We start from the raw sequence: 24,187 nt of genomic DNA, 5'->3' as shown, positions 1-24,187 counted from the left end.
AAATCTAAATCGCGCTATAGCGCCCCCTAGGAAGAAAACTGCCTGTAACTCCCAGTACGAATATCGTACAAACATGAAACTAAAACCTCTATGTAGGCCTCACTCAGGACTACCACTGGACTAAAGTATTGGGACACCTAGGACTACTTCTTCCGCAGCTTTGCGCACTATTTTGCCCCCCTTAACATGCTTCAAAACTCACCAAATTTTACACACACATAGATAAATGTGCCCCAAACACTTTAGTTAAAAACCAAACCCCACAAATCTAAATCGCGCTCTAGCGCCCCCTAGGAAGAAAACTGCCTGTAACTCCCAGTACGAATGTCGTACAAACATGAAACTAACACCTCTATGTAGGTCTCACTCAGGACTACCACTGGACTAAAGTATTGGGACACCTAGGACTACTTATTCCGCAGCTTTGCACACTACTTTGCCCCCCTTAACATGCTTCACAACTCACCAAATTTTACACACACATAGAAAAACGTGCCCCAAACACTTTAGTTAAAAACCAAACCCCACTAATCTAAATTGCGCTCTAGCGCCCCCTAGGAAGAAAACTGCCTGTAACTCCCAGTACGAATGTCGTACAAACATGAAACTAACACCTCTATGTAAGTCTCACTCAGGACTACCACTGGACAAAAGTATTGGGACACCTAGGACTACTTATTCCGCAGCTTTGCACACTACTTTGCCCCCCTTAACATGCTTCACAACTCACCAAATTTTACACACACATAGAAAAACGTGCCCCAAACACTTTAGTTAAAAACCAAACCCCACAAATCTAAATTGCGCTCTAGCGCCCCCTAGGAAGAAAACTGCCTGTAACTCCCAGTACGAATGTCGTACAGACATGAAACTAACACCTCTATGTAAGTCTCACTCAGGACTACCACTGGACAAAAGTATTGGGACACCTAGGACTACTTATTCCGCAGCTTTGCACACTACTTTGCCCCCCTTAACATGCTTCAAAACTCACCCAATTTTACACACACATAGATAAACGCGCCCCAAACACTTTAGTTAAAAACCTAACCCCACAAATCTAAATCGCGCTCTAGCGCCCCCTAGGGAGAAAACTGCCTGTAACTCCCAGTACGAATGTCGTACAAACATGAAACTAAAACCTCTATGTAGGTCTCACTCAGGACTACCACTGGACAAAAGTATATAAATAAATAAATAAATGGGTTATACTTGTATAGCGCTTTTCTACTTTCAAGGTACTCAAAGTGCTTTGACAGTATTTCCACATTCACCCATTCACACACACATTCACACACTGATGGCGGGAGCTGCCATGCAAGGCGCTAACCAGCAGCCATCAGAGGCAAAGGGTGAAGTGTCTTGCCCAAGGACACAACGGACGTGACTAGGAAGGTAGAAGGTGGGAATTGAACCCCAGTAACCAGCAACACTCCGATTGCTGCCACAGCCACTCTATCAACTTCGCCACGCCGCCCCCTATATATATATATATATATATATATATATATATATATATATATATATATATATATATATATATATATATATACATATGTACATATGTATATGTGTATATATATATATATATATATATATATATATATATATATATATATATATATATATATATATATATATATATATATATATATATATATATATATATATATATATATATATATATATATATATATTTATGTATATATATGTATTTATATATGTATGCATATGTGTATATATATATATATATATATATATATATATATATATATGTATATATATGTATATATATGTATATATATATATGTATATATATATATATATATATATATATATATATATATATATATATATATATATATATATATATATATATATATATATATGTATGTATGAAACACTTAATATGTATATATATATATATATATATTACATGCAGTTTACAGAGGAAGGGGAGGTTCACGTTTGGTCTGTGTGTGTAACGAAGAACAGAGTACAATTCTTCTCAAAAAAAGAGGACAAATATATTCTTTGAGGAAAATGTATTTTACATCATTTGTTCGCACATAAGCCCTTCAGTATATCAGTATGTGGAATTACATTGTGGAATTGCTTAAGCAAAGCAAGCAAACACTGTACTAATATGATCCACTTCTAGAAACTCTTGCCACTTAAAGTGTTTACAAAGTACAAAGTAACCACGTTAAACCCAGATTCCCAAATAACAAAGGTCTTAACTCATTCTCTTTATATGCCACATCAATATGGAATGCACTCCCAACAGGTGTAAAAGAAAGGGCACCTTTACTTCTTCTAAACTGCACTAAAAGAACACCTCTAGCCAACTACAACCCTAAACTAACACCCTCACTTCCACATAATACCTCTTCGGCCTATAAATAATCAAATGTAAACAATCTAATGTAGACACTTTTTCTTACACTTTTTATTATTATACTTTCTGATCTCTCTCTATGTCCACTACTTGCTGTACATATCCTACCAAGTCAGTCCTACACTGTTCCAATGTCCATTTCTCTGATGATGCAATTGTTGATGCTGATTGTTGATGTCTGACGTGTTGATACCAACCAAACCCCCCCCCTCCATATCACACTCCATTGTAAATAATTCTATGTATACACTCTGATGAGTATCTTGTGTGATGACTGTATTATGATGTTAGTATATATTTGATTGTATTTGCTAGTATCTGTATCATGAATCAATTTTAGTGGACCCCGACTTAATCTAGTGGAAAAACTTATTGGGGTGTTACCATTTAGTGGTCAATTGTACGGAATATGTACTTCACTTTGCTACCTACTAATAAATGTTTCAATCAATCCATCCAACAAAAGAAGAAACATGATAAACATTCAGAATTTATTAATCCATCCATTATTTCATTGTCAAAATTTTCTTATTTATCTCTTCATATGAAATATAACTTACTTCACCTATTATTCTTTCTTTTTTTCTTTTTTTTTTTTATTACTTATGGAGTATATTGTGAATACATTGAGAACAGGAAGTGAACAAAAGTTTTAGCAACTGCTATGTAAAAGATTAGGGTTTGGTTTAAATAAACTCTGCTTCTTTCTAGTCCTTTTCTAAAATGTCCCAAAGACTAAACGTCCCACCCGCCCGCTCTCACTTTGTTTGCGCGCGCACATCGCGGGGCGCGGCCGGCTGTGAGAGGTCTATAAATTGGCTCGTTCACTCTCAGTCCCCCTCTTGGCGTCACACAGGTAAGTTGCTGCTGCATGTCTCTTTTTTCTTGTGGTGTGTGTGACCTAAATATAGTGTTTGCTAACTATTAACACGTCTACTTTGTTTAGTAGTTAATCATATTCCAGACATACTACATACATATGTCTTGTTTTGCCATATTTGAGGGAATACTGTTCGTTTTTGTCCGAGCATTCTAGCAGCTAACAGGCTTGCTCTTTGTCTAGCATGCTAGCTAACGGGCTAGCGCTTGGTTATAGTGTTTGCTAACTATTAACACGTCTACTTTGTTTAGTAGTTAATCATATTCCAGAGATACTACATACATATGTCTTGTTTTGACAGATTGGAGGGAATACTGTTCGTTTTTGTCCGAGCATTCTAGCAGCTAACAGGCTAGCTCTTTGTCTAGCATGCTAGCTAACGGGCTAGCGCTTGGTCTAGCATGCTAGCTAGCAGCTGCCGGGCTAGCCATAGTCCGTCTTCATGTTTTGTCGGAAGATACACATCACACTGTTGGGTCATTTTTGTTCTTTTGCAATTTTTGCGGTGCTAGTATTCTTGTTTACGTCCTGGCCGTGACGTGGAGCACGGTCGAAAGAGCTAGCTAGCAACAGCTAGCTAGCTGGCTGTTGCTAGCTAGCTGGCTGTGCACGTGGCCCCAGTACGCGTTTTGCCCCTCAACTGGACCGATACCGATTGGTATCCGGCCGCGCAAGTACTTTAAATAAAACAATTTCTTTATTTTAGTTAGTTATTTATTATTACCTCAACATAAAAAACACAATATATTCATTATATATCAATATAGATCAATACAGTGTGCAGGGATAAAGTCCATAAGCACACATGCTTGTATTTCTTTATGAAAAAAATACTAATTACTTACAGGAAATTAAGTGTAGTCTCTGAAAGGGGTAACATTGCTTTTAAAGGCAGGACCCGCAGCAAGACATACAATACTAGCACATACATCATGAAAACTTTTTTTGTTGTTTTTTCATTGTAAGAGGGCTAAAGGCCTACTGAAACCCACTACTACCGACCACGCAGTCTGATAGTTTATATATCAATGATGAAATCTTAACATTATAACACATGCCAATACGGCCGGGTTAACTTATAAAGTGACATTTTAAATTTGCCGCTAAACTTCCGGTTCGAAACGCCTCTGCGGATGACGTATGCGCGTGACGTAGCCCGGCGAACACGGGTATGCCTTCCACATTGAAGCCGATATGAAAAAGCTCTGTTTTCATTTCATAATTCCACAGTATTCTGGACATCTGTGTTCGTGAATCTGTTTCAATCATGTTCATTGCATTATGGAGAAGGAAGCCAAGCAAGCAAAGAAGAAAGTTGTCGGTGCGAAATGGACGTATTTTTCGAACGTAGTCAGCCACAACAGTACACAGCCGGCGCTTCTTTGTTTACATTCCCGAAAGATGCAGTCAAGATGGAAGAACTCGGATAACAGAGACTCTAACCAGGAGGACTTTTGATTTGGATACACAGACGCCTGTAGAGAACTGGGACAACACAGACTCTTACCAGGATTACTTTGATTTGGATGACAAAGACGCAGACGTGCTACTGTGAGTATGCAGCTTTGGCTTTTTTTTGCGTATGTACGTAACTTTTTTTAAATATATAAGCTTTATGAACCTTGGGTTAGGTGAACGGTCTTTTGGGCTGAGTGATTGTGTGTGTTGATCATGTGTTTGAATTGTATTGGCGTGTTCTATGGAGCTAGGAGCTAGCAGAGGAGCTAGGAGCTAGCATAACAAACACGCAGGTGTTATTATGCAGGATTAATTTGTGGCATATTAAATATAAGCCTGGTTGTGTTGTGGCTAATAGAGTATATATATGTCTTGTGTTTATTTACTGTTGTAGTCATTCCCAGCTGAATATCAGGTACCGTGAGTATGCAGCCTTGGCTGCTAAACATTCGATAACTTGACCGTATGTGCGCGTCACGTACGTAACTTTTTAAAAATATATAAGCTTTATGAACCTTGGGTTAGGTAAACTGTCTTTTGGGCTGAGTGATTGTGTGTGTTGATCAGGTGTTTGAATTGTATTGGCGTGTTCTATGGAGCTAGGAGCTAGCAGAGGAGCTAGGAGCTAGCATAACAAACACGCAGGTGTTTTTATGCAGGATTAATTTGTGGCATATTAAATATAAGCCTGGTTGTGTTGTGGCTAATAGAGTATATATATGTCTTGTGTTTATTTACTGTTGTAGTCATTCCCAGCTGAATATCAGGTCACCCTCGGGTCTCACAGCATACAAATCCGTGATCCACAATAGAAAAAGGAGAGAGTGTGGAATCCAATGAGCCAGCTTGTACCTAAGTTACGGTCAGAGTGAAAAAAGATATGTCTTGCACTGCATTCTAGTCCTTCACTCTAACGTTCCTCATCCACAAATCTTTCATCCTCGCTCAAATTAATGGGGAAATTGTCGCTTTCTCGGTCCGAATCTCTCTCACTTCATGCGGCCATCATTGTAAACAATAGGGAACTTTGCATATATGTTCAACTGACTACGTCACGCTACTTCCGGTAGGTGCAAGCCTTTTTTTTATCAGATACCAAAAGTTGCAATCTTTATCGTCGTTGTTCTATACTAAATCCTTTCAGCAAAAATATGGCAATATCGCGAAATGATCAAGTATGACACATAGAATAGATCTGCTATCCCCGTTTAAATAAAAAAAATTCATTTCAGTAGGCCTCTAAATTACTTATCTGAAAATTCTTTTTATACATCATTTTGTTATGATGTCAGGTTTGGGACAGGTGTGATGTTTTTTTCTCGCTTATATGCCGTGTGCGTTTGGGCCAACTGCTTTCTGATCATTCTTTATTTAAAAGAATATGCTGCTGATGTTCTGTAGCAGTACTGAAGTCATGTGAGTGTTAATGCTGCTATAAGATGATGTCTTTAATGTGGTTTGCCTTTTGTTACAACCCTTTTGGAAGTGCACGGTTACAGAAATATAGACAATTTGCTGTTAAACAAAACCTATGTCTATTCTCTGATTCCAGATTGTGATTCCAGGTTGTGTGCGAACTGCTGCTGGTGAATTGTTTCATAGAGTTGTGAGCACAAAAGTTGACAGACACACGCATATATACATAACAGACACGCATATACATACCAGATATACATACATCAATCACACAGACACACTTACTGAAAAAGCACACACACACATCACATAGTTCCTGCTAAGGTGAGTTTGCTTTATTTTATTTATTGAAATGGCGAGGGAATAAACACTGTCATAACCCTATGTGGAAGAATGTTGACAACGTTTCACTCTGATCTTTGTGTTTTCTTTGCGACAGTTTAACATCTCTGTGTCTGCGTGTGTGTGTGTTTAGATGCCGCGTGCCAAGGGCCACAAGCGGGCACTAGCCTCCAGGACCAGGATGGCAGAGCGGCAGTCTTCCACCCCCATGCCTCCTGTCCCTGAGTTCGTCTCTCGTAAGTTTTGCACAGCTTATCGTATACTTTACAGCAGGGGTCACCAACCTTTTCCTAACCAACAGCTTCTTCTTGGGTACTGATTAATGTGAAGGGCTACCCGTTTGATACACACTTAAATAAATAGCCAATTGCTCAATTTACCTTTTACTCTGTTATTAATAATTAATTATATTTATCTTTGTGGAAACACAGATCATCTTAATGATTTCTCACAATAAATATATATATAGAAACAGATAAATATCAATATGCAACACTTTATTTATATATTTTCTCTAAGTGCACATTTTTCTAATTGAACATTTTCTAATGATCACTTCTAAGACAGTCTGGTGAAATCCCAATATCCCATTTTAACTAGCTAGCCACTAACATTTTTCTATAAATCATGAATTACTTTGCACCATGTTTGTACTAATAACTCATGTACAATACAAATGTCAACTCTCTAATTTTTTAATAAATCTTGTCACACTTTCAACTGGACACAAAATCTGTTATCTGTTTCTTTGTCTGTTAGTGAAGACAAAGTCTTTAAAATATTTTCTTGGATTTTTTAAATCCACCACTTTCACTCTAACACTTTAAGTTGAGCGACTTCACCCTCCTGATGAAGCAAACTGCTCCACCATTTATCTAACTAAGCAAAGAATCCAGGCAATCCGTCAGAGGGGAAGGAGGCGCAACTTCCTTACTAAACAACAGTTACGCAAAACACCGTGTGTATTTAGCCTCCAGACTAAGCACACTACATGCACACAACTCCCCGCACCCCACCAGTGCAACAGGTGCGTCAGATAAATAAAGTGCAATCTTACCGGCTGCCCGTTCGGGTTTTGGTACACTTTTGCCACAACTCTGTTATCTTTAATTAACCTAACCTTTCTCCACTCTGCGTTGGCGTCTTTTGTCCTCCTTGATTTGACACAGCTGTCTAATTACCGGGCTCGGGCACCAGCAGACTAGACGGGAGCACACCGTGTTATACCTGCGCGGGAACGTAAACTGATACTAATGCCGAATGATATAAGTTTCCTGGTTTTGCCTGGGTGATTAGGGATGTGGATGTGCTCTACAATAAAATATACTTTTATTACGTGGGGTTTGGCTGGTTGCCAAGCAGCCGCAGTTACGAGCTCGCGCGTCAGCTGTTCGCCGCTACAGTGCTGCTATTTGAGCTGTTTTTAGAACAGACCAGCAGGCTACTCATCTGGTCCTTACGGGCTACCTGGTGCCCGCGGGCACCGCGTTGGTAACCCCTGCTTTAGAGGTACTCTTCCCATGTAGATGAGCATGTGTTTCAGACACAATCTCTTATCTTCTTTACATAGGGCGCGGCACTGGGTTCCGCCACCGCGTGCGGAGGTGGCCAACTTCGCACCTGACTGGCCGTCAGGTGAAGTTTGTCCCTCCAGCTATCGACTTGGAGAAGAAGGTACCAGTTCTTCTTTCGTAAACACCGCCTTGGTTGTTAGGAGTCATGGTTCTTGTGTCTGTTGTAAAGCAAAGTGTTTGTTGTTTCAGACTGTCTTCTTCATCGGCGACTCCCACCTGAGGGGCCTGGTGGATGGGGACGTCGCCTTACCCAAGGTACCGCTCTCTTTCTCTTTTCTGTCTGTTCCAGGTGGAGGTGCAGCTGACCTGAGGACAGAGGTGGGGCGCCTGGAGTTCCCGTGGACCCCGGATGTCGTCTGCGTGCTGGCCCCGAGCAACGATCTGGACCGTGGGCCCTCCTCCGCTGCGGCAGAGTTCGGCGCCCTCCTGACCAGCGTCCGCAGCCGCTGGCCCAAGGTGCGTTTGTTTTCACTTTTTGTTGTATATTCCTGTACAGCTGTTTACAGCAGCCAGTGTTTTTGTATTGTATTTTATGACATACATGGGATAAAATGTCTGTCTGTAGGTGTTTGTTCTGGACTTCCCCCCGCGTCTGAACAAACCCGTGGGCCTGCAGGATCAGCTGCGTCAGGAGCACCGCCGCGTCGCAGCACGCATGGGTACGTTCATGCTTTTATCTTTGCGCTGGCGCAATTGTAGCTTTCACACCAGGATTTATGTATGCAAGTATAATGATTTTTCTTACATCTCCATCAGGTGTCCCATTCGTGGCTGTGACCGACAGCTTCCTGCTGGATCGGTTGGAGCTGTGGTGTCATGACGGCGTAAGTACAGCAACTGTACAGTTGTTATGACAGCCTATTTGATTTCTGTGGTGTTGCATTCACTTACGGAGTCAATGTGTTCTGCATCTGTTCTTCAGGTGCACCTCAGCGACACAGGTGGCTCGCCCATCCTGGTGAAGCTGTTGTGCGACGCTGCCCTCACCCTGTTCCCAACTGACCCCCCTGCGCCTCCTTCCCCTCTGACGGATTGCCTGGATCCCCAGACGTGGCCCAGGCTTGGAGACGAGGGAGAGGTAATGTGTTGCTGTGGGCCGCTGTCTGTATTTTAGAGCTGTTTTTTGTTTGCTACTTTTTTACTTACGATAGTACATTATGTATAATGAAATAACCAACGGCTCTATAGTTTATGATGTACTTTAACAGTGCACATTTTTATTAGATGAGGCCTCCTCACAAGACAAAACAGCTTTTTGATGTTAACTTATGCTAAGTATAAGCCTAGTTTTGATTATATTTTGTTGTCACAGTCATCAAAATATACACAGTGAATGTTTTATTGGAGTGTGTGGCGCATGTCTCTTAACGCGTTGGCTGAAACCTTTAGAAAAGTTGCCACAGTCTCCGGCTATGGTTGGCTTACAAACTTTTCTCATTCTGTGTACATAAAATAAAATAAAGTGCCAATTTTTTTGGTAGATCACAACGGTAACTGTAATACTGCACTTTCCCTGTTTAGATGGACTGCATCCCTGCATCTGCTGGCTTTTGGAGGAAGATGGCAGAGCGGCAGTCACGGACCCCCATGCCTCCTGTCCCACAGTTCGTCGCTCGTAAGTTTTGAACAGCTTATCATATGCTTTATAGCAGGGGTGTCCAAAGTGCGGCCCGCAGGTCTTTCTTTAACAGCCCCATGGCGCATTTTAAAAATACGCTTGGGAAAAAACCCAACATTATAAGTGGTATTTAAAGAGCAAACAGGTGAAATGTAACAAGAAAATGTAGCTATGTTTACTCACACAAAGCTGACATGTAGGCTGTTTTCTTTCAAATATAATGAATCACAATCAATGTCATTATGAATTTCTCACCTATTCTGATTTTTAAATGTGCTGCCCTCAGTGGAAAAAGTTTGGACACCCCTGCTTTATAGGTACTCTTCACATGTAGATGAGCATGTGTTTCAGACACAATTTCTTGTCTTCATGCCGACACAGGTGGCCCGCCCATCCTGGTGGAGCCTGCGCCTTCTTCCCCTCGTCGGAGGTCGCCACCGGCCCAGGTGACGGGGCCAGACCCCCTGCCCCGTCGGCGCCAGGATCCCCGGAGGTGGACAACGGTTGGACGGGAGCGAAAGGTAATGTGTTTCTGTGGTTCGCTGTCTGTATTTTTGAGCCGTTTTCACTTTTTTGGGTTTTTTCTTTTTTAATTATGATAATATATTTTGTATAATGAAATAGCCAACTGCTCTATAGTTTATAATGTACTTTAACAGTGTACATTTTTATAAGATGACACCTCTTTACAAGAAAGGACAACATAGCGCAGTGAGTGACAGGTGTTGCTGATTAACCGGCTTAAACTGTCATGTTTTTAGAAAGCTTTTTGATGTTATCTTATGCTAACCCCCACTCACCGGGGGGGGGGGGGGTCACATCCACGTTCCACTGGGGTGACTTTTACTTGCCCTGATGTGGGCTCTGTACCGAGGATGTCGTTGTGGCTTGTGCAGCCCTTTGAGACACTTGTGATTTAGGGCTATATAAATAAACATTGATTGATTGATGTATAAGCCTAGTTATGATATTTAGTTGTCACTGTCATCCCAAGACAAAAAAAACTGTTCTTTTGGAGTGTGTTAAGCATGTCACTTCTTATTAACGCGTTGGCTGAAACCTTTAGAAGAGTTGCCACAGTCTACGGCTATTGTTTGCTCACAAACCTTTCTCATTCTGTATACATAAAATTAACTAAGTGACCTTTTTTTTTTATGTTTGAAAGGCTGGAACACTGCCGGTGCAACAGTCCCTTCCCATCCCGTCCAACCCTGTGTGGTTCAGCAGTCCTATGTTGGATGCCATGGAGGAGTTCGCTCCTTCCTCTGACTCCAACTGCACTGCTGTCCCACCACCTGGCCAGGTAATGTGTCTCATTCACTTCTTTCTACGTATAGTGTCAATAACGCATCTAAGACACTGATGAACAACATTTTCTCTGTGTAATAATCCATTCATCCATCTTCTACTGCTTATCCGGGCTTGGGTCGCGGGGGCAGCAGCCCAATCAGACTTCCCTCTCCTCAGCCACTTCCACCAGCTCTTCCCGGGGGATCCCGAGGCGCTCCCAGGCCTGCTGAGAGACATAGTCTCTTCTGCGTGTCCTGGGTCTTCCTCGTGGTCTCATACCGGTGGTACATGTCCTGAACACCTCAACAGCAAGGCGTCCTAATAAAATGCCCAAGACACTTTACAACTGTTATTACTATAATTACCATTATTACCCCTACTTGTTAATCAAATGTTGGGATATTTTTTAGTATGTGATACATACTTGTAAAATATCCTATTAAGTATGCCTTAAGTAGACAGCCTCTATAAATGTTTCTTTTAATTTCTATAGGCTTCTCCTGGAAGGCGTCGTCGGAGAGCTGTGGCTGTCAGGCGTGCTGGGCAGAGGGAGTTCACTTCTGACTCTGACTGCACTGCTGTCCCACCACCTGGACAGGTAATGTGTGTCATTAACTTCTCTCTACGTATAGGCAATGATGTACAATGCATGTGTATACAACATTTTCTCTCTATCATAATCCATCCATCTTCTAACGCTTATCCGGGCTTGGGTCGCGGGGGCAGCAGCCCAATCAGGGAAGCTCACACTTCCCTCTCCTCGGCCACTTCTACCAGCTCTTCCCGGGGGATCCCGAGGCGCTCCCAGGCCTGCTGAGAGACATAGTCTCTTCAGCGTGTCCTGGGTCTTCCTCGTGGTCTCCTACCGCTGCTACATGTCCTGAACACCGCAACAGCAAGGCGTCCTAATAAAATGCCACGCCATTTTACAACTGTTATTACTATTACCACTAGTTGTTAATCAAATGTTGGGAATTTTCTGAGTACGTGATACATAATTGTTAACTATCCAATAAAATATGCCTTAAGTAGACAGCCTCTATAAATTTTTCTTTTACTTTCAATAGGCTTCTCCTGGGAGGTGTCGTCGGAGACCTGTGGCCGTCAGGAGCGCCGGGCGCAGGGAGCAGGTTGGTGTCAACGTTTTTCCCTTACAATTTCAGGTGCCTGCGGTCCGTGGCGAGCCAACGGTCATCAGGGAGGAGCCTGCTGTCCAGGAGGAAGCCCAGGTGCCGCTGCAGGTCTTCGCAGATAAGGTTCATTCTTTTCCTCTCCCTAGTGATAGTGGTAGGGTTAGTAAACCTCAGTCCGTCTGCGGTCGCGTGGCAATGGTCGAGCGGGATCGTCTGGGAATTAGCGTAGCTACGGTTGTGCGCGGATCTTTTCACCAGGGGGATAGCAGGTTTAGTTACGGAGGGAAGCAATGCATGGCCATTGCTTTAACTAGTATAGCTAAGCATGTGGTGAAAAGTGTGTTTTCGTGGGAGACACAGGATCTCGATCGCATCCTGTATTTAGGCGATGAATTGTACAGTAGTTTGCGCAACCTGGGTATTTTTAACCATCCGTCGCAGTTTTTGTCCGTGCCGGATCTACCTACTAATGTAGATATTGACGAGCAGTTGTTTAGTTTCCATTTTAGTCAACACCCGGCATCAGGTGCTGTGGGTGTTGAGCAGGAAAGTGGTCCCTTTGTGAGTCTGCGTCATGGATTAGAGGGAGTTTTCAGGCAGTACAGGATGTGTCTGCTGACACTGCTAGCGTATACATCTGCCATCATCTGTGAGGATGGACAGTTTGCTGTGGTCGACAGTCACTCTCGTAGTAGCTGTGGCCTGCTAGATCACAACGGTACAAGTGTAATACTGCACTTTTCCTGTTTAGATGACCTGCATCACTACATCTGTTGTTTGGCTGATGCTCTCTGTTCAGGGCTGAAGCCTTTTGAGCTGTGTGGCGTTAGGGTTAGTGTAGGTGCAAGTCCAGCGTTGTCTGGAGCTTCTGTAGAGAGTTGCATCTTTGAGAAGAACACTGCTGCAGCACCTGAGCGTAGTGACATCAGTGATGTTTGTGCCACCACCTCCTTGTTTGACAGTGATGCAGGTCCAGCTGTGAGCCACGCACAATCCGGTGTTCCTGTGGAGAGTGGCTTCATAGAGATGAGCACTGCTCCGGCACCTGGATTTAGTGACTTTGAAAAAGATTTTGCAGCCCCATCTGCGTGTCAGAGTGGGGCTGGTGTTAAAGCGAGCCCAGCACTGTCTGGCGTATCTGTTCTCACTTTTTTAAGTGAAGTTAGTAGTGGCTCAACAGCAGAATTTGTTGCCACTGATGGCAAAAAGCGTGCGATTTTGTCTCGTGAACGCAAGTCGAAACAATCCAAGCATTTTGATAGTGTTACAGTAAACTCTGATGTAGTGTTTATCGCTGCATCAGAGAGTGAGGAACAGTTTTTCCGTCCCCTCGGTGATGACGTTTGTAGGGCTTTGTGTAGTCTATTAAAAATAGATTTTATGAAAGTCGGTGGTCTGGTGCACAGAGAGGTGGGCTACTTAGGTGTTCCCTGCCTTAGGGAGAAAATTGTTCCTGATGGGAACTGCTTTTTCAGAGCTGTTTCTCACGCTGTCAGTGGTTCACAGAAAAACCATCGTAAGATTAGACTGGCAGCCTGTAGACAGCTAGAAAATAATGAGGCTAGGTATCGGGGTCTTTTGAGGAGTGATATGTCACTTTTACAGTACCTCAAGCAGTCCAGGATGAAGTGTGTCAAGACTTGGGCCACAGAGGTTGAAATCCAGGCCACTGCAGATTATTTAGGCATTGCCTTTTTTACTTTTCATGATGCTCGTTGGCTAAAATATTGTTGCAGCAGTAAGTGTTTGTCAGCGGACTGCATTTATTTGGAGAATGTCGGGGGCCAGCATTTTGACTGCGTTCTTTGTGTTTTAAAGCCTGGACTGCAAAGTTGTCATGGATATTGTGAATTAGGCTCGGATATAGGCTGTACCACTAGGTCTTCAGCGAAAGATAGAGCGGGGCAGGCAGTAGATGGGATAGGTTGTCTAGATTCAGGTAAAGATGTTATAGAGGTTTTTGAGGGCAGTACAATAAGTAGGGATTCTAGTGTGACAAAGTGTAAGGGAAGACTGCAGGATACAGTTACTATTAAACATCGAGAGAGACGTGCCCTGCTTTATAGGAAAATGTATAGTGAGGACTTGAACTTCAGGGAGAGCTGTATATCACGAAGTGCAGAGAAATACAGATATAGCTTGGAGCACAGGCACATGGTTAAGGCACGGAGTGCGGGGAAGTACAGGGATATTATTGAGCACAGGGAAAGGGTTAAATTCAGGAGCAAAGTGGTGAGTGCAATAAAATACACTGATAATTTAGAACACAGAGACATGGTTAAAGCACGCAGTGTAGGGATGTATAGGGACATTTTACACCACAGAAACATGGTTAAAGCACGCAGTGTAGACAGGTACAGGGACATTTTACACCACAGAGACAGCGTTAAAGCACGCAGCAAAAGGCAGTATAGTGTTAGTTTAAAGCATAGGCAACAAGTGAAGGCTAGTGTACAGCTGAGTCGGAAGCAGAGGCTGGAGAGGTCTGTAGATTTTGGTGTTGTCATGGATAGTTTTTTGGATAAGGTTAGAGACGGACCGGATTTCGTGTGTAGTGTCTGTCATAGGCTGCTGTTTAGATATCAGGTGCTGCACTGTGAGAGGGAAGTATATGCAGCATGTTTAGCAACGGCTGGCATTGCAAATAATTGCATCAGTGAGCATTATCTGCATAGTTGTGATGATAGGTGTGTTGAGCCCTGTCCCCTTGTTGTGTCCAGAGGTCAGTTGTGGATTTGCTTTAGTTGTCATAGTAAGATCAGTAAAGGTCAAATCCCAGCTGAATGTTGGAACAACAACTTAGCTGTACACCCCATTCCTCCAGAACTGGGATGTCTGAATAGCTTAGAGCAGCACCTGATTGCTTTACGCATCCCTTTTATGAAGGCGGTGGCGTTGCCGAAGGGTGGTCAGAATGGTGTACATGGGCCCGTTACTTGTGTTCCGGCCAACATTGTACAAACCACCAATGTGTTGCCGCGCTCCAGTATGGAGGGGTCTCTGCTTCAAGTGAAGTTAAAGCGGAAGTTGACTTACAAAGGACACTACGAGTATCAGTTTGTTGACTCGTGGCGTGTCAGGCGAGCTATAGAGTACTTAAAGAGAACCAATGTCTTGTATAAAGACATTGACTTCAATGAGGAATGGTCAAATGCTTTTTGTAGGGAGGAAGAGGTTGTAGAGGATGGTCAGGGTGACCAGGTTGTTGTAGAGGATGGTCAGGCTGGTCAGGGTGACCAGGTTGTTGTAGAGGATGGTCAGGCTGGTCAGGGTGACCAGGTTGTTGTTGACCCACAGTCCAGTGAGGATGAGGCTGTAGAGCAGAAAGGTGGCCCAGAAGACGAATCCGAAGACATTGTGCAAGATGAACTGTTACATGACAGACAACAGCACTGCATGTTTCAGGACACTTGTCTTATGCCCGTTGATATCGGTCAGGAAGCATTAGATCACTATTTTAAGGATGTTGTATGTCTGGCCCCCGCGGAAGGTAATAGTCCGGTTAGAATGCTTTCTGACAAATTCAATGAGGCCATGTGTTTTCCTGCGCTGTTTCCAAACAGCAGAAATACATTCCACGCCGACCGCGCGCATCGTATAACATTGTTGCGCTATTTTAATAACCGGGTAATGCATGCAGACGGCCGTTTTGCGCGCAACGTTGAATACATATTCTTTTGTCAGTATATGTCCGAATTGGACCAAGTCATTAGTAGCATTTCCGTCGCCATGCGTAAAGGTAAGGGGGGTCAGCATTCTCATCGGATTTCGCCGGACATGCTCAAAGACGACGAGTCTCTGAAGCGCTTGCTACAGTTCGATGACGGTTTTCGTTTCCTTCGGCCCATTCGCGGGACGCCAGCTTTTTGGTCTTCCGTTCAGAAAGACCTTATGGCTTGTGTCCGCCAATTGGGGATCCCAACATGGTTCTGCTCCTTTTCGTCTGCTGATCTGCGCTGGCAGAATCTCCTTGCCAGCATCCTGAGACAGGAAGGCAGACAGCAGACAGCAGAACAGCTAGAGTGGGCCGATAGGTGCGAGCTGTTGCGGCGCAACCCGGCCACAGCCGCGAGGATGTTTGACTACAGGTGGCACTGTTTTCTGAAGGAAGTACTCATGTCCCCGTCTAACCCTGTTGGCAAGATTTTGGATTTCTTTTATCGCATTGAGTTCCAGCAGCGTGGGTCCCCCCATGTTCATGCGCTGTTTTGGATTGAGGGAGCTCCCCAGTTTTATAAAAACCCCGACTTAGAAGTCGCACAATTTATCGATCAATATGTGACATGTGAGCTACCCTCTGCCGATGACACATTATCGGAAGTTGTGTCATCGGTTCAACTGCATTCGAAACGGCATTCAAAGTCGTGTCGTAAAAATAACACCAAATGCCGTTTCAATTTTCCCAAACCCATCTCTGCACGCACATTCATCTGCAAAATCCCAGAATGTGTTTGTCCTAAAAAGGCAACGGGGACAGAGAGTGAGTGCCTTCCAGAAAACCGGCCAAAGTGCACCTGTTTAGATAAGGACAAGAAGATGCGAAAGGAGGTTGCGCAGATGATTATGGAGAAAGTCATGGACGCCATGGAGAGGGAGGAGCCCTTTGGTAGCGTAGAAGAGTTGTTTGCCAGTGTGGGCATCAACCAGGACGTCTTTGAGCTCGCGTATTGGCGGCTGGAGACTAAGAATAAGGTGGTTTATAGGCGAGGGGTAAACGACACCTGGGTTAACCAGTACAATAAGAATCTATTGAAGTGTTGGAACGCTAACATGGACATTAGCTTTGTCACTGACGCCTACGCAGTCGTCATCTACATAATCAAGTACATCACAAAAGCAGAGAATGAAATTGGTCTGTTGTTGAGCAATGCCCTTAAAGAAGCCAATAAGCTAGGAAATCTCTCTGCTAAAGAGGCTTTAAACAAACTGGGCAGTGTATATTTACACAACAGAGATGTCTGCGCTCAGGAGGCAGTGTATAGGCTAATGAGCATGCATTTGAAAGAATGTTCCAGGAAGGTGGTGTTTATTCCAACAGGGAATAACATTGTGCGGATGAGCTTACCCCTCAGCGTGTTGTTGGAAAGGGCTTCCTCAGAGGGTCTCAGGTCCGAAAACATGTGGATGACGAGTGTTGTCGAGAGGTACCAGAACAGGCCCGACGGTGGCGTATTTGCCGATATGTGCATAGCCACGTTTTGTTCGGAGTATCGTGTTCTCAGCCAGAATGAAGACTCTGCCAACAAAATTGCACTTCAAGGGGGTTTAGGGTTCATCTTGCGGAGAACACGAACTCAGTTTGCCGTCGTCCGCTACATGCGCTTTAAATTAGACAAACAGGAGGAAGCCCACTTTCAGAGTTTGCTGCAGTTGTTCCTTCCTTATAGAACTGATTGTGAACTCAAGCCGGAAGGCTTTGACTTCTACAAACAGTTCCACGACGAAGGTAATGTGACGTTGGCTGGCGGGACCGCACGGCCGGTGCGAGACGTCGTCGGTGACAACAGGGCAAACTTTGAAGTGGACTGTCCTCGGTTAGAGCGTGCGCAGGAGCTTGCGGATCTGTTAGGTCCTAATGTCGATGAGGATGCGTGGGGGGACCTTCGTCCTGAACAGGAAATCGAACACATGGAGTGTTTAGAGGAGAGGCAGAAGCAGCAGCAGGAGGAAATTAGTGACGAGCAGCTAGTTCAATCTGAGGAAAATGTCCCCGATTTGTTTGTTGGTGGTAAACAAGTAGCTACGATTGAGAGAAACACCAACATTTTGTCTAGAAGGGAGGGTTTAGCTCTGCTCCATTCTCTCAATGAGACGCAGAGGAGCGTTTTGGATACGATTAGGGAATGGTGCTTACAAAAGGTGAGGGGAAAAAACCCGGAACCTTTCCATGTGTTCGTCACTGGTGGGGCAGGTACTGGAAAAAGCCATTTGATTAGAGCTATCCAGTACGAGGCAGGGAGACTATTGTCGCGTCTGTACAAACCAGATGAAACCTGCGTGCTCTTAACTGCCCCCACAGGCATAGCTGCATACAGTTTACATGCAGCCACAATTCACCACACCTTCAGTATTGGCATACAGGTTAGTTTACCCTATATCCCTCTGGGGGAAGATAAGATAAACTCCCTGAGGGCTCAATTTGGTCACCTACAAATTCTCATCATTGACGAAATCAGTATGGTAGATCACCATCTTTTAGCCTATGTGCACGGCCGGTTAAGGCAAATGAAGCATACGGGGGACTTTTCTCCATTTGGAAACGTTAGCGTTGTAGCTGTCGGTGACTTTTATCAGTTGCCGCCCGTTAAAGGGAAGCCGCTGTACGCCAGTCAGGTGGGTGTGGACCTCTGGTGTCATTTTACAAAAGTAGCGCTAACAACAGTTGTGAGGCAAAAAGATAGTGTCTTTTCTGAGCTGCTCAATAGGCTTAGAGTTCGGGCGAAGGGAACCCCCTTATTGCAAAGCGACGTCGATATCCTCAAGTCCCGGGAGACGGGGGAAGAGAGCGCTGCTTTGCATATTTATCCCACAAATATGCAAACCAGCCACCATAATCTGGAGAGGTTATTCGCAATCTGTCCAGATTATGTTACAATCGAGGCGCAAGACTTTATCAACAGTAGGAAGACGGGTCAATTAGAGCGCGTGGCCGATCATCACGCTAAAACGTCGTACACGTGTTTGGTCAAGAGTTTGTGCTTGGCTCCGAACGCACGTGTAATGCTGTGCAAAAACATTGCCGTGGCAGACGGTCTGGTCAATGGCGCATGTGGAACGGTCACTTATATTCATTTTGGAGCCGATAAAGACTTCCCCCTCACAGTTTATGTGAAATTTGATGACCCAAAAATAGGCTCACAAAGGAGAAAGGAACGTTCCCATGCTGCTGTAGAATGCCCGCATTCTACCGCCATTGATCCCGTGGAGGATTCGGCGACAAAACGCGGCGGTTTGCGTCGTCAGTTTCCGCTTAAACTCGCGTGGGCCTGCACTGTTCACAAAGTGCAAGGTCTAACTGTAGATGAGGCTGTCGTGTGTTTACACAAGGTTTTTGCAGCTGGGCAGGCGTATGTCGCCCTCAGCCGTGTCAGGGATATATCCGGCCTTGTCATTACTGACTTTAAGGAAAAGGCCATTTACTGCAAGGACGCCGTCAAGGAGGCATTGGATAGCATGCCCCCATTTCTACTTGAACAGCCACAGCCCTCGTTAGAAACCCGCAGTTTCTCCGCGTATTTACTGAACGTCCAAAGTTTACCTTGCCACGCCGCTCATTTGATGTCTTGTACGCAGCATTTACAGCCTACCTGTATTGCTGTCACAGAGACGTGGCTCACTGCACAATCCTCCACAGACTGTGTCCAAATACAGGGATACACTTTCCATAGTCGTCCCAGAGCCTTGTGTTACAGTAGCAATGATGTCAAATTAGCTGAGATTAGAGATTTACAACATGGCGGAGTAGGTTTATATGTTGTAGATAATTCGGACTGTGAGATTCTGCAGGTGCCCGATTTCAATCTGGAGTGTTTGGTGTGCCTGTCTACCAAAGAAAACATTTTGATGGCAGTAATTTATCGTCCGCCATCTTACCCAAATTTACTATTTAAATCCAATCTGGTGAAGTTACTTGATTGGGTCACTCCACTCAGTAACACAATTGTTATCATGGGAGATTTTAATGAAGACATTCTCAAACATTCATCAATTTCTAAATTAATGGGCCAAAATGGCTTTTCGCAGCATGTAACACAAGCGACTACAGAGAATGGGACATTAATTGACCACGTTTATGTCAAAACAACGCAGTATGCTGTGGATTGTGCAGTGCTGTCCACTTATTTCAGTGACCACGAAGCCATCCTGTGTGCTTTTCGTGGTCTAGATGAAGGTGATGCGTTTAATTTGGAGTTGTTGTTTGCAGAGCAGTTTGCTGATGAAGAGGGTCCCTAAGCATCGTCTCAACCCCCAAGATGGATTAGCTTGCTGGAATAATTTTTAACATTTTTAACATGCATGTGAAATAGTGCAATATATTTATCTGTACAGTAATCTATTATATATATATTTATTATATAGTATTTTTATATATTTATTTATATATGCACCTTATTGCTTTTTTATTTATTATATATATATATATATTTATTATACAGTATTTTTATATATTTATTTATTTATATATGCACCTTAGTGCTTTTTTATCCTGCACTCCTGATAGGCGTCCTCCTCCCTTAGCCAGGCTTGCACCTGACCGCAGCTTTTAGATTGGTGTTTGCATGTTTTGCTTCTTCTGGTGTCATCGCTGATTTTTTCATGTTCTCTTCATGCTTTTCATGCAGTACCTCTGCTTTTCTCATGCTGCATGCCTTACACAGTATGTTTGTTTTGTTTATTCATAGCCACAGTTAGCGACTTTTGTTTGTCTATAGTTGAGGCTAAGTGTTAATTTTTTTGTCTCCGCCTTTTCTTTGCACCCTTACCTTTACGCCATCTCCCGTCACTTTCCTTTGCATGCCGTACTAACATACCTCAACCCCAGTCCTCGCTATGTCCCTGGTTTTTCTGTTGGTCCTTCTGGTGTTTCATGCAATACCTCTGCACTTCTCATGCTGCATGCCTTACAAAGTATGTTTTTTTTTTGGTTTATTCATAGCCACAGTTAGCGACTTTGGTTTCATGTCTATAGTTGACGCTAAGTGTTAGTTTTATTTGTCTCCGCCTTGTGCGCGCCTTTTCTTTGCACCCTTACCTTCACGCCATCTCCTGCCACTTTTCTTTGCATGCCGGAACAAAGTACTTTTTGATTGATTAATTGATTGAGACTTTTATTAGTCGGTTGCACAGTGAAGTACATATTCTGTACAATTCACCACTAAATGGTAACACCCCAATAAGTACGTGCTTTGTTCCGTGTTCAACGTTTGCATGCCTGGGGGACAATGGATCAGCGTTCACGTCGCGTCCCCTGTCAGTACCCACGCTCACCTGGGGAAACCAATGATCCCACCTGTACATCTTTATATTCTCTCAGGGACTGTTTGCACGTCTTGTTTGTATGGGGTTTAAATGTACAGATACCAGGATACAGAGAAGGTAGGTTATGTGCTGGTAATGATATGACTGGGTGATGGCAGGACCGGCTGTGAAGCAGATGTCAGGTGAGTGGATATCTCAGCTGGAGCCAGTTATCCAGTTATCTAATCACCTGTGTCTTTATTAGCAGCGTTGGTGACCACAGAAGCTGAGAAGCAAGGAAAGACTTTGTGAGGAAAAAAGAAGAAATACTTTCTGAAGGACAAAAGACATTGTGAGAAATAAACGCTTGTAAACCTGGCAAAGCCGGCTGGCTGTCAGTCTGTCGGTCCTGAAAGAACCCCACGCCACAAGACGTGTCACATACTACAATTACAACTACTACAATAATAACTGCACCTGCTACTACTACTACTATTTCTACTACACATATTCATTATAACTTAATACTACTATAGCTGCTGTTACTACCACTACTACTAATAATAATAATACACAATAGCTGCTGCTGCTGCTGCTGCTACTACTAATACTACTACAATTACTATCACTACCAATGCTACAATTGCTGATTTTAATACTACTATTACTACTATTAAAATTGCAAATGTTACTAACATTACTTATTAGACTACAATAGCTGCTGCTGCTACTACTAATGATAATATTACATCTACGACTACTACTACTTATACCTTTGCGGTTGTTAATAATTATACTACAATTGCTACTACTAATGCTGCTGTTACTATTACTATAAATACTACAAAAACTGCTGCTACTTCTAATATTACAATTAATGCTAATAATACTGAAATTAGTACACCTACTAGTCACAATGCTACACTTACTACTACAAATGCTACTGTTACTAATACTACAAATAATGCAATTACTACTACACATGCTGCTGTTACTTATATTACAATACTACAATACCTGCTACTGCTACTAATACTATTACAATACGTGTTAATAATACTACAATTACTACGCCTACCAGTCACAATGCTACACTTACTACTACTACAAATGCTACTGTTACTAATATAATTACTACTACTACAAATGCTGTTACTAATATTACAAATACATTTACTTTTGCTACTACTAATACTACTATTACAATTACTGCCAATAGTAATACTACAATTACTACGACTACTAATGATACTGCTATTACAATTACTGCTAAAAGTCATACTACAACTACTAATCATAATACTACAGTTACTACTACTACTACTACTAATGTGAACTCAGACACAACTTCCTCTAACTCCCAGTACCAATATCGTAGAGACACGAAACAAAAACCTCTATGTAGGTCTCACTCAGGACTACCACTGGACAAAAGTATTGGACACCTAGGACTAGCACCTGCCAGAAGGCGGACCCGACCAATGCTGCTTGCAGCTTTAATTATTATTATTATTATACCGACCCCACAAAGAACGCTAATTTGACCCACTTAACATGCTCCAAAACTCACCAAATTTGACACACAAGTCAGGACCTGCGAAAATTGCAAGTTATTAACAAAACCAACCCCCAAAAATAAAAATTGCGCTCTAGCGCCCCCTAGGAAAAAAAAAAAACAAACTGCCTGTAACTCCCACTAGGAAGGTCGTAGAGACATGAAACAAAAACCTGTATGTAGGTCTGCTCTAGACCTACAACTCATAATGACACATTCTCGGGCGAAAATCAACAGGAAATTGGCAATTTACCATTTTTGACAAAAATGTCCTAAAAACACTGTTTTTTACATCTTTGACCTCTAATTTGACCCCCTTAAAATACTTCAAAACTCACCAAACTTCTCACACACATCGGGACTGGTAGAAATTGCGCTCTCAAAAAATAACCGAACCCCGAAACTCAAAATTGTGCTCTACAGCAATTTTTTTATAAAACTGACAAAAAACTGCTCCTCAGAGGAAAACTCTGACAAAACTGCTTGTAACTTCCGGTAGGAACGTCGTAGAGACATGAAAAAAATACCTCTATGTAGGTGTTGCCTAGACCTACATTTCATAGATTGACATCCTTCAGCAAAAATCAACAGGAAGTTTGCTATTCCTCCTTCAAAACAACATTTTTGTACAAAACGGTCACCAAACATCAAACATTATCTCCTCTGAGCGCGTTTGTCGTTTCGGCTTCAAACTGCTACAGGAGAGACATTGAACCCTTCTGATTAAAAGTTGACGAACGAGTGGTGATTAGTGCTACCGTTTTGATTTTACGAGCCTTCAAAGACCCGCAGCACTAAAGTTGCTACGGTGCCAAAAATGACAACGAAAATGCAATTAGACCTTCTTTGGCCTCAATACACACAATAGCCTATAATGACAATGTGAACTCAGACACAACTTCCTCTAACTCCCAGTACCAATATCGTAGAGACACGAAACAAAAACCTCTATGTAGGTCTCACTCAGGACTACCACTGGACAAAAGTATTGGACACCTAGGACTAGCACCTGCCAGAAGGCGGACCCGACCAATGCTGCTTGCAGCTTTAATTATTATTATTATTATACCGACCCCACAAAGAACGCTAATTTGACCCACTTAACATGCTCCAAAACTCACCAAATTTGACACACAAGTCAGGACCTGCGAAAATTGCAAGTTATTAACAAAACCAACCCCCAAAAATAAAAATTGCGCTCTAGCGCCCCCTAGGAAAAAAAAAAACCAAACTGCCTGTAACTCCCACTAGGAAGGTCGTAGAGACATGAAACAAAAACCTGTATGTAGGTCTGACTTAGACCTACATTTCATAATTTTACATCCTCGGGCAAAAACCAACAGGAAGTTGGCAATTTCCCCTTCAAGACAAATTTGTACTAAAAAAACTGCTTTTTGCGTCTTTGACCTCTAATTTGACCCCCTTAAAATACTTCAAAACTCACCAAACTTCGCACACACATTGGTACTGGTAGAAATTGCGATCTCAAAAAATAACCGAACCCCGAAAATCAAAATTGTGCCCTTGAGCAATTTTTACATAAAACTGAGAAAAATCTGCTTTTT

The 24,187-nt window shown here is 42.9% G+C and overlaps 1 protein-coding gene across 1 annotated transcript; it reads left to right on the top strand.

Annotated features, from left to right (window-relative positions):
* Positions 1-6,253: 6,253 nt before the first annotated feature.
* Positions 6,254-20,106, top strand: LOC133663006 (uncharacterized). Its single transcript, XM_062067193.1, has 13 exons — positions 6,254-6,476; positions 6,628-6,730; positions 8,065-8,168; positions 8,258-8,524; positions 8,634-8,727; positions 8,825-8,892; positions 8,991-9,146; positions 9,590-9,683; positions 10,068-10,207; positions 10,852-10,989; positions 11,470-11,574; positions 12,044-13,625; positions 13,965-20,106. Exons 2-13 carry the CDS (start codon positions 6,628-6,630, stop codon positions 20,060-20,062), a joined length of 8,949 nt encoding a protein of 2,982 aa, XP_061923177.1. The 5' UTR covers positions 6,254-6,476; the 3' UTR covers positions 20,063-20,106.
* Positions 20,107-24,187: the final 4,081 nt, after the last annotated feature.

This window comes from Entelurus aequoreus, linkage group LG13 (genome assembly GCF_033978785.1).
Source record: "Entelurus aequoreus isolate RoL-2023_Sb linkage group LG13, RoL_Eaeq_v1.1, whole genome shotgun sequence".
Classification (NCBI taxonomy): Eukaryota; Metazoa; Chordata; class Actinopteri; order Syngnathiformes; family Syngnathidae; genus Entelurus; species Entelurus aequoreus.
The sequence above is the reverse complement of the archived record's forward strand: the minus strand, read 5'-3'. Positions and strand labels throughout refer to the sequence as shown.